Below are 11,847 nucleotides of genomic sequence, written 5' to 3'. Positions count from 1 at the left end.
CAGGCGCTAAGTATTTGACCACAGATACAGAGAAAGGTAAATTGGCAAAAGGTGCACGCAGATGTGTGCAACTATTGGTAAAAGCCAACTATCTATCGCGAAGCAGGATCACAGAGATTGCCAGAATCCGGTCGTAATGCTACTCAGAACCAAAAGTATTAAAAAATCATGATTCAATTAAAACATTAAAAATTAAGTAAATTGTAACAATTAAATAAGAAAATGTTAAAATGGAAAGTTCTACATTTCTAATGACAATCGCTAGAAACAGTCAAATCTATAGTGCAAGAATTTAAAGATGTGAATGAAATTGCATCTAAGGAAAGAAATCTAATGAAGCTAAGAGACAGACTATTTGTTTAGTTAGATCAATGGAGCTAAAAATATATGTACTGTAATATTATAAGTGATTAAAGAATTTATTGATTTTATTTTCAAAATTCCCTCGGGCCCAGAACGCTTTGATGTTATTGCAAAAATTTAATTTCTGAGGTCATCAAGACCGTTCATTTCTGGCAAGCTCCTTTGTAATATCGATTTAAATTGATGCAAGCCACGAGGGAAATTAATCGATTGAATGAAACTAATAATGGGCACCATGTTTGCAGCCTTTCTCTACAAGTGAATTTTTAACAGTAAGTACTAAGTACTGATTTTAATTGTTTTTGTTATGTAATCACTTTCTAAAATATGGAATGACAATGGATAGAATCTGGCACGACTTTTTGTGCAAATAACAGATATTACTATTAGGCCAATCAAATCCAATTGAATTTATTAATTTATACGTGCGGGGGAACCAAAACGGATTCACAGAAAATGATTTACCTTTCAAAAAAAAAATACTATGTACATTTGAGCATCACGTATTACTGACGGACAACTATTAAAAATTTTGCAATTTTCACACGAAAACTCGTACCAAACCCTATATTTACCAGACAAAACTATAGGATTCTCATTTAAAAATTCACCATAAGCATCTGTTCTACCAGTGCATATAAACTACACGACACATACCTGATGGGGCCGATCGGAGGTGACAGTCTCAGCACGCGGCGGCGGCGGAGCCCGCACTGGGACCATCGGAGGCCCGTTCTCGCGGGGACATCGCGACGGCTCCGGCGGCCCTGTAGTCACTGTGTAAAGTTGGCAGGTATATTTAGTACACGCATTTGACTTTTGGAAAATGGTGTTGGTGAATAGAATTACCGTCTTACCACAAAAACTTTTAAACGTCAGTTTAACGCCTGTCTAAAGAAATGTCAAATTATGACGTTGAAATAAGGTCCATTTTGCAGCCACACTTTTTTTAGACAAGTGTTTGACACATGTTTAAGTTTTTGTAGTAAGAGCATTAGTGTTTAGAATTTGTGTTGTGTTATTGAATACAGTTCTCATCAAATAAGTTTGGTTACCCGAAGATAGGTGTTTGAAACCTCGTATATATGCAGTATTGTTTTAACTAGAAGGCATTAATAATACAGACAAGAAAATCTTGACGAAAACTGTGAGTGAGATAATTAGAAAATATGTGTGTAAAAAGTGTTAAAGACGCATAATTGTGGTGTTATATACCTGGGTTTCGTAATTTTTGTTTGAATGATTAATATATTTAATAGTTATAATTAAAAATATGAAAAGTCTAGACATATTTTGTCATGCAATGTTCAGTTACCACAGATTTTATAACAACAAGACACTATAACATTTAAAATATTTTTTTATTTTGATTACCATACTAGACACGACCACATAGTACCACAAATATATGTTACTAGCGACACTAATCCTTGGAGCAGGACGTCCAAAACCGTAGAATCGCTACGTGTAATCTGTAACTGAACTGCGTAAGATAAATACGGAAAAACTAGGGGGTCACAACCACCACATAGAGCATGCAGGGTTAACAGTATGAGTTCAATAAAACAAAATAGTTTTCTAACATTCAGCAGACAATGTATCTATCGAGGGAAATGGAAACTTTTGAACAATTTTTTAACATATCTCTGTCCCAATTTTTGATCCAATAACAAGAAAATTACGACCTCAAATTCGGTGTTTTAAGAAACTTTGAACTTTGAACTTTTAGGGAATGATTTGTTAGAAAGTTGTCAAGTTTCGATACAACGTTCCGTTCCACGTACCAGTTGTGAGGGGTATAGCTAGGCGGGCGTTAACGGCTAGAAGGTGATCGCGCCGCTGTAGTAGACTTCCTACGTGTTCCTCCAGACGAACATTCTCTGTGCGCAGTTGGTGGAGGCATGATAACAGCGAAGCGACTGTGCACACGTATCTTATGTTAGCCATACATACAGATAATAAACTACTAGAGTCATTCAGTACTTTACGTTGAAACATCGCGCTTTAGAAAGAGACAGATCGGTTCGTCGTGATGATGTCGAGGAGAAACGAAAGATGAGCGGAGATGCCATAAGGCAGGTAGGTCAGGCGCCTACTTTTAGGTCAAATACGTGCCTAAACAGTATTATCAAAACGATAAGATACGAGTGAAACTAATGAGGTGTTCGGGTTTTATAGGCGGGTTCCAAAGAAGGCATATTAAGGCGGATACAGTAACTTTACTCTTCCCCCGAACACCCGCATTTTGGCGCGCTACTTTTTAAGAGATTATCCGTTATGGCATCTCCGTTCATCATTCCGTTCTCCAAGTACCATATACGTACCAGCGGCCTCCGTAAGTAATGCTTCGCGTCTCAAATATGGGTGGTAACTCGATGCACCTGCATACAAAATACTATTGATAATATCTCATACAAACGCCTACTGTGTAAGATATACCTTTCGTTCTGTATTCGGCAGATAATATGAACATTCATTGCACACCGTAATGGGTTAGCTGGATGTCTGTAGTGCAGTACACCTTAGGCCTGCAAGTAGATGGTGCATGCGAGTTTGTAGCGATGGAGGAAACCACTTTAGATTAGATTATTTTTGTATGTTAAGATGATAACGAGGGCATCCCCATAGTTTTAAGACATGGAAAGCTTAATTTTAGAGTGTAAGGGTCAATTCCCACTGAAAGAGCAGCGGCCGGCAGCGGCCGTAAGAGCACGGAAAATGTAAGAGCGCGGCGCGGTGCGGCGCCGCGCGGCGCCGCGCGGCCCGCCGCGCTCGCGCTCAATCCCTTGCAATTACGGCCGCTGCCGGCCGCTGCCGGCCGCTGCTCTTTCAGTGGGAATTGACCCTAATACACCAGCGTGAAAGATACATATGTTTTAACCGAATTTCCAAAAAAGAAGGGGATTATCCATTGTAATGTTAATTTTCTTTTTTTATTGTTCTTTTCGGGAGATGCTCTCGTTTCTAATCCACATTGATAATGTTTGTAAGTAAGCCCTAGAAATGTATGTTTTGAATGAAATAGCTGTCTCTAAACGGACTGACATAATAAGCGATTGCTTTTATATTAGGTTTATGTCATAAAAGTCCATTTTTCAATGAAACAGCTACCAATTCACATGTATGTATAAGTATGTTATGAGACTGAACCATGGTATTTTGTATGAAACACAGAACATTTAAGTTTAAGGTGTATGCTTAAGTTGATATATTTTTAAGATTTAAGTGAAGAAGTCTTGAGAACACTCTCAATAAATATTTTTGGGCTAAAAATATGATAAGCATTCACCTTACATATAGGTAATGGATTTAATGAGATGTAACAGTAAGCCGAGAATAAGCTAGTTTGTAACATTTGTTTATATTTCATGATTGTTCAGTATTATATAGGTACAGTCTACAAGAGGCAAGCGTTTTTTTTTTCGCAGGGAACAGTTATCTAATAATTAGAAACAGTAAATGAAAATATTAAAATTAAAAATAGCGAAATAATTTAGTAGTTAGAATGCTAACATTATTTTTTATCATTTTACTTATGTTATTGTTTTTAGAATATTATTCCCAATGATCCATATGAATGGTTACTGAAACACGTGAATACTTTCGCAAAGGCCGGCCTCGATTTAAAATTATATTTCGTGTCAACATCTCAAGGATTTTGCTAACAAAAACACAATTGATTTGCAAATCGTTCTTTCGACATACAATAACACTCGATTATACACAAGACGAACTTGTTTTTTCCTTTATTATTAATTTGTAGATATGATATACTGCGGTTTACAATGACCGATCCATACGTTATTTTTCGATTGGAAATTGAAATTTGAGATTAGCTTCATATTATGTAAAATTTTGTGAAAAACGATGGATTGGTTATTGAATGCAGATAGAGAAGATAGCACAATTAATGTACTGAAACTTACTTACCACTAACAGAAATATGGCCATTCTGAGGTGGTGCACAGCGATCAGTCTCAAGGGATGTTACAGCACTATTCCACTACTGTTATCAAAGCGATGTAGGGGTGAATTATTCCGACGACAAACATGTACGTCTCTTTCTTAAGCTCAATGTTTCATGTCGTAAAGTACTGGCTAATTTCAAGGGTAAAAAGGGTAGAAAAATAAAACATTTATCATACACACTTATGAAAAATGAAAATACTGTAAAACTACGACGGATAAAGATAAGTTCATGCGCAAATGTACGCACACAGATTGTTTCATGCCATGTGGTATACATGTTACTGAAAGCCCGAACTGCGGTAAATCTTTAGGTTATAGTAAAACCTAAGATTTACCAACTCATGGTAAAGTCCGAAGCGTTTTTTAATTCTCTTTTATTTCGAACTCTCATTTGGTAAATCTTAGGACTTACCTTAATTACACAATTAATGTGGAAGTCATATTTACGTCACTGTTGAAACTGACTAATTTCTACTGTTAGTAAATCCCAAGATTGACCAATATTCGGGCTTTGTAAAGAGTAACATACACATGCCGTCTCGAGTGTCGGTATGAGGGTACATAGATCGAGTGAGTGCTCTAGTGAGTGGGTACTTACTGTCGAAATGCTGGGCCTGTTCCATGAGGAATTGGGAGCCTTGTTCCCATTGGCGTTCTAGCAGCTGGTCGAGGCTTTGGGCGCTAGAGGAACGACCCGAGCTGATGCTTCCACCCTGTGTATATTGTTGAAGTTAATATATTATTTTATGTGAAGAAGGATTTTTTTTTATTATTTTTATTTCTTTATGTATATTTTATAAGACTTCATTTGAGTGTACGTTTGGTATTCTGATGTGTTCGTTTTTGGCATACTTTTGGAACTTTAGTTGGTTAAAGATACTTTAACTAAAGGGTCAAAGACAACAATATTTGAATGATTTGATGAAATGCACTGAAAGTATTTGATAACGTTGCTTGAGAAACTGTCTTATGTTGAGTGGACAATACTATGTTGTTGTTAAATTATTGATCTACAGATGAATAGTACTTGTTTCTTAGGAATACTTATACCCTTTTGGACAACTTTTTGTTAAGTTAAAACTACAGGTTGCAAAAACTACTACTATACTGTTATTGTACTAAAAATTGTCAATATGAAGATAGTATATGACGGCGCCACCATCGATGTGTCAGCGGTGAACCTTATATAAAGCAGCGCGCGCGCACGACTCGGGGTGATCCAGCCTGTCCCTTTGCTGCCTCCCCAGCGACGCCCTAAGCCGAGGTCCGACCCCACAGGGGGTACCCTTAGCGCAGTCGCTTAGTTTATAAGTTGTTTACGCCCCTGGCTGGAGGCCTTAAATTCTAGGCATCCACAGGGAAAAGTCCGGTTAAGCAGTACACGGCCTCCTAGGCTGAACTGCGAGATGTCATACCAAAAAAAGCAACTTGGGATATCTATTCACCGTTTATTTCTTTAGAATTAATTGTAGTGACTAATATTGTGTTAATTGGAATAAACCAAGTGATAGTGCGAAGACCCCTTTGTTTTATTTAACGATGTCAAAGCCTGACGCGACATATTATCACTTTTATGTCCATTTATACTATTTGTTTTGTTTAAGAAGATGGATCAAAATTACCCCACGTCCTATAAGAGATTTCTCATGATATAAGATGTGCCTATGTACCTACTATGTGTTATATTTTACTTCGAATCTGTATTCTGTGTACGTGAACTATTAAATAAATAAAAAAGGAAGGCTAATAACACCCCCACGGTATGAAAAACAAAGAAACTCACAGAAGCAGCCTTATTAATAAGCGGCGGCGGTACGAGAGCGTCTCCGACGGAAGTACCCGCGGCATGGGCTGCCAACTCGGCAGTCAACTGCTCCTGAAGACAGGCCGCAGCCCCGCTTTCAGGGTTCAGCTCGTTGCCCAGCATGTGTGGGGCTGTGCACGAAGTCAGTCTGTAAAGAAATGTGAGATATTGATTAATAAATTTAAAAAAAAAAACGTTTTATTTCAGACCCACACGAGTCCATAAAATGTTAGTATTACAGCATCAATTAAGTAATATCAGTTGAGAATGCTTAATAAATTCGAATTTAAAAAATAATAAGATTTCATTGGCTAAAAACAAAGTCTCAGTTAGTTATTTGATAATTAATGCTATCTGCTGGATAAGAACTGCTTATGATTTCTGCCAGACATTAAAACACATGAATATATTCATCAACTAGCCGCTTTCCCGCGGTTTCACCCGCGTACCGTGGTAACTACTGCCCGTACCGGGATAAAATATAGCCTATGTTACTCGTGGATAATGTAGCTTTCGAATGGTGAAAGAATTTTTTAAAACTGTCCAGTAGTTTTTGAGCCTATTCATTACAAACAAACAAACAAAGTTTTCCTTTTTATAATATTAGTATAGATAAAATATAATCCAAAAAATTTAACCCAGGCTACTTCGCTAAATAAAATCTAATCAAAAATCGTTAATATATTAACGAGTTTAATAAAATATTACCTAAGATCAAAAACTAATCATTTATACAATATAAATAAAATTTCAAAATGAAACAAAAATCTACCCTCAAAATAAAAATATAACAAAACACTACTTACTTTGAATCCATCTTAGGCTTCAATGGTCTTTCAGAGCCTGTAACACACAAGATATTTTATTCATAATAGATTATAAGACCACTTCATAAATAAACTAAACAAGCAGTGATTTGCCAAGTGTACACACAAACGGACAAACGTTCATAAATATTGTAATAGCAGAAAAATGCCGAAGGTTGTTTGTCACTTCCCACTTATGCCAAGGTTCTGATTATATTATAAGAGGAATAGATTTATTGTTTAGCCAATTTTGGTGGAAAAAGTAGGAGTCATGTTTAACCTACTATTGTATAATAATATTATAAAGAAAATTTTGTGTTCTATAGCAGCTTTAAAAGTATTGAAATAAAAAAGAATATATCACTATAGAGAAGTAACACTATGCCCGGGTGACATGGGATATACTTTAGCCGGGTACGGGCAGCAATCTCTACGAAACGAGGCTGCAACCGCAGGCAAGAGTTTGATGTTGTTACCTGTTAATTTACTGAAATACTAACAGGTTTTTAAATGTTTCACCCTTATTCTGGAAACTTCCATGAAACCCCATGTAAATACACAAAGTATTTCTTTGCCCTTTGTTTGAAATGTACACTTTTCCATCTATTTCTATCCTTGTAGAAACTTTACAGGCCAAGTTGTTTCGTATTCATAACGTTTGTATGGTTTGTTAGGACTTGTTTCCAAGCCTTATTCAATTTACTTTTTACTCATTTTTTTATAATGAGAAATTGTAACATTTTAGGTCATCTGTTTTATACACAGTGCACTATTGTTTTATATATTTCTATGCATAAAAAAGATATTGAATACTGTCTATTTCTCGCAGTTTCTACCACGCCCTGGGGACCTTCTCATATCCGAATATGTCATCTTATGACGTTCAGAAAAGTGGTAATCCTCCTACTATTAAAAATACCTCCTAATATTTAAATGCGAAGTTGATTGTTTTCTGTTGTTACAGTTTCAAATAGACGTATATACATACGTTTTTATCAGGATTTAGGTCCCTCAGAAGGTAGTCGAAATCCACTCTAATATTAGAACGTACTTATGTATTAATTGTTTACTTACCAGGCGAACTCGGAGGAGTGGTCTCCGAATATATGGGCGGCGGCGTCGGCTGCGGCTGACGACGCACGCTGGCCAGGCTCTGAGTCGTCATGGTCTCTGCAAAACATTGACAAACTTATTATATACTCAGTATACTACTAATATAAGAATAGTAATAGCATGCATGCAAGGCGGACAGACGACCTTATAAAGGTTGCCGGAAGACGCTGGATGCTGGTGGCCTCCATCTGTGGAGATCTAAGGGGGAGGCCTATGTTCAGCAGTGGACGTCCTATGGCTGAGATGATGATGATGATGCATGGAAAACATAAACAATGGAATATCTAGAAGTGGCCATACGCTTTTTCCTTTCTCAGGCTTCAATAACGAATAGGGAGAAGGTGAAGGGTAGGTGTTTTGGGGCTCTGATCTTTTCGAAAAAGTGCATTTTGATCAGCCTCATTTGAATAACCGTTTTTAAGTTTGAGTTTCTATGCTGTCGGTGAGTTTCACAAGTTAACTACATAATGTATAACCGAGCTATTTTCAATTATCTCGTCGCCGATTTGACCAACTAATTTCTGCGGCAAGTATATGGTGGATTATGATATATTAATTAATGGGTGCAACTGGGCCTTTATTCATCTGTATTGGTACAAATATTTTGCAGTCCTATACAACCAATACAGTAAGCAGATACTCACGTATAGCGGAAGCTGTATTAGCCATGGCGACGACGGAGGTAGCCATTGCAGCACGTTTCTTGTTCCTAACTGTGGTAGGAGGCATAGGCACCATGCCCACCGGCCCCATTTCCTGCTTGCTGGGCCCGGCCATCCCACTCATACTGCACATACAAACATGAAACTTGTAGTCGAAGTCAAAGTCAAAAAGAGGTGTTACATATAGACAAAGTCAAAGTCAAAACATGGGCACATGTACAGGTGTTACATTTAAAAGATCTACTATATTCTACCGTCGCATGTATAGCACTTATATTTGAAATGATGTAGTTTAAACTATACATGGTATTAAATATCAGTGTGGAAAATAACGCTCAAGCCTTCTCACTATAAGAGGAACTCTGCGTTCAGCAGTGGGACAATAAAAAGGCTGATGTGAAGATGAAAAGTGGAGAAATGCTTTGGTAATAACAACTAATTGTTAGTTACTTTGAAATTAAATTGTATATATTATTGATAATATAAGTTTTTGCAACATATTCAATATCAATTTATATAATGGGAACGCAACAGCTGTTTTTGCAAGCAGATAATTAATTCAAGAAGAATATTTTATCCTTTATTCATTGTTCAACTAGAAATTCACAATATTGATTAAAGTAGTCATTTGCTAAGCAAAAATGTATTAGAAAATGCTAAGCATTATACATACGACGCAGCTTTGGAAGAATCTCAGATAAAAATTGCCGTTACTAACCGACAATAATTTTTATTATGTACAAACCAATAATAATAAATAATAATATGCATATATCAATATGGGACTATTTTACAGCCAGCTGTGAGCAAAGGGCTCTTCGTCATACACAATATTTTTTTAGTCTTTAGTCTAGATATATCTTTCACATCGCAATGCTAGCAAAATAAAATAAATAATTTTTTGTATTCGCTATAGACACAACACGGCAGCATTGTAATATTTTACATGATAGACTGAAAGCAAGGCTATCCTGGCCATAGATTATGGTTCAAGATAAATATCTTTTAATAATTACTGCTAATTTGTAATAACTAATAAACATTGTACTTGTGTTAAGCTGATCGATTTTTACTATAATCTCATACATAAAAGCCATCATCGTCATCGAATCATTAAATCATTTCTCATATTTTTTTATATCTAAACAATATTTCAATATTAAAATTAAATTATATTGCAAGAAGGTTAAAATTGAAGGAAAACATCTCGAGGAAACCTGGACTATAACGTCTGAAATCACCAACCCGCATTGAGCAAGCGTGGTGATTGACGCTCAATCTTTCTATGTGTGAGGGGAGGCTTAAGCAGAGCAGTGAAAGACTGATGATGATTATAATGATGACATTGCAAAATATTAATAGGTGACTATTTCAACGCTAAGCACACAGCATCAATGATTTAATTTACAGATTCTAATTTCTTTCCAACTCTTACCAATAACAATTTACATAGCAAAAATAATAGAAATCTTAGCAAGGCAGGACAAAATATAAACTTAATCATATGCAGCGGCAGACTTACATACAACGCGTATTACTTTAATATCTAAAACATATAGTCTTTCTCTTATATGAGACACCAGAAAATTTAGTTATAGGGTGACTGGTAATTAGTGACCGGTACTTGATCACTTGATTTTACCCATGATTACAAAAACTTTCTCAAATAGACCTTTTTTAATGACCAGTCACCCTATATTTAGATACAATTTTAAAGATGTACCAATCTTATCAAGCAACTTTGCTTATCCGAAGCTGGCCATTTTAACTCCCTATTTTCTAACAACTACTGCGAATATTAACGGTAGGTTGCAACATTTAACCCATTATGGTTAACTTGTCAAATTGCCGATTTGACCATTGGGTGGCAAAAATAAGGCTGGTTATGGTTGTCGTTGTAGTAGTCTTAACATTTAATAACAAGCTTCGGATTGGCAAAGTATTTGAAGATATACATACCCAGGTTTGTTAGGATCTTGCTGCATTTCATAGGCAACGTTGAGTCCACCCCAGGAACGCCCGGAGAGTGCATGCGGTGAATGCCCTGTCATGCCAGTATCCATGGCAGCCTGAAACGACAATATTTATAATAAGAACTAGGAATATATGTATAAATAATAGGGAAAAGGGTCGGGAGATGATGATGGACTAGCTGGTTCACCCAAGGCTAGTGGGAACTACTGCTCGAATCCGGATAAAATCTAGCCTTTGTTACCCGGGAATAGTTAAAGATAAAGATAAATTTATTTGTTAAAAAACATATGTTATAAATGTGTTACAATATTATTTACAGTTTCAATATGTTTTGCCATGTCAGGCGTATACATTTACATTTATGAAACTTAAAATCTATATTTAAACAAATACTTACTTTAAAATCTTTTAAGAAATCACCTATCTTATAGTACGCTCTTTTACATAAAAGTTTTTTTAGTTTATTTTTAAATAGGTTAATATTTAATATCTTATATCTAACTGGTACTTTATTATTTATTTTTTTTAGCCATACAGAATAAACTTCTCCACATGAGGGTAGTTTTGGCGCTGTGCAAGCATAGTCTATTATTATTACGTCTATTACGTTGAGATATACTTGACTGAAGAGGAAATAGTGTAGCTAAATATTTTTTTTATATCGGTTCATTAGTGTCGGAGCCTTTTTTTCATTTGTTTCTACCCTACAAACAAAACAAAAAAAAAATACCTCTTTATTAAATTAGTACAGAAGTATAGATAACTTTTAAATATTTAAATGTATAAATTGGTATTAAAAAACTGTTTTTGCTAAGTGATTTTGAGTCTTAATTTTTTATACGCATTGCGAAACGTCATTTCAATTCATTAATAAACTAGTTTAGATTATTTAAGTTTCTGCTCTTTTTATATGTATATCTCAGAATTGCAAAAATTACATACGTAATTGAGCATGCAAAACACAGTTTTTTTTCATGTATCTAAACTTCGATTATCTTGAGGAACTGAGACAAAATTACTACTCAAAAACAATTGTAAGAACAGATAGGCAAATGAACATACACTTACAAAGTTGTTCATAAACTCTGAATGATACCTACCTCGCTACAAAACAAATCGTTTGCAGCCCAATATAAAAACGTTAGTGAAATAGGTC

At 35.6% G+C, this 11,847-nt stretch overlaps 1 protein-coding gene across 11 annotated transcripts in view; it reads right to left on the bottom strand.

The window, feature by feature from the left end:
- The window catches only part of LOC124644889 (protein AF-10-like), a 37,784-nt gene that overhangs the window by 5,033 nt on the left and 20,904 nt on the right, over positions 1 to 11,847 (bottom strand). For 8 of the 11 annotated variants that reach the window (XM_047184539.1, XM_047184537.1, XM_047184542.1 and 5 more), the window contains 9 exons: positions 10,677 to 10,786; positions 8,700 to 8,842; positions 8,017 to 8,112; positions 6,943 to 6,979; positions 6,116 to 6,284; positions 4,931 to 5,045; positions 2,688 to 2,744; positions 2,148 to 2,282; positions 1,021 to 1,139 (listed from right to left, as the gene is read on the bottom strand). In XM_047184539.1, the coding sequence (XP_047040495.1) occupies positions 1,021 to 1,139; positions 2,148 to 2,282; positions 2,688 to 2,744; positions 4,931 to 5,045; positions 6,116 to 6,284; positions 6,943 to 6,979; positions 8,017 to 8,112; positions 8,700 to 8,842; positions 10,677 to 10,786 (981 nt within the window). Of the gene's footprint in view, positions 1 to 1,020; positions 1,140 to 2,147; positions 2,283 to 2,687; positions 2,745 to 3,275; positions 4,370 to 4,930; positions 5,046 to 6,115; positions 6,285 to 6,942; positions 6,980 to 8,016; positions 8,113 to 8,699; positions 8,843 to 10,676; positions 10,787 to 11,847 lie in introns of those variants that run through there. The other 3 variants (XM_047184540.1, XR_006986123.1, XM_047184546.1) reach the window with 3 other exon arrangements.

The sequence above is a fragment of the Helicoverpa zea genome, chromosome 31 (assembly GCF_022581195.2).
Source record: "Helicoverpa zea isolate HzStark_Cry1AcR chromosome 31, ilHelZeax1.1, whole genome shotgun sequence".
In the NCBI taxonomy this organism is placed as follows: domain Eukaryota; kingdom Metazoa; phylum Arthropoda; class Insecta; order Lepidoptera; family Noctuidae; genus Helicoverpa; species Helicoverpa zea.
This window is presented reverse-complemented; position numbering and strand designations above follow the sequence as displayed.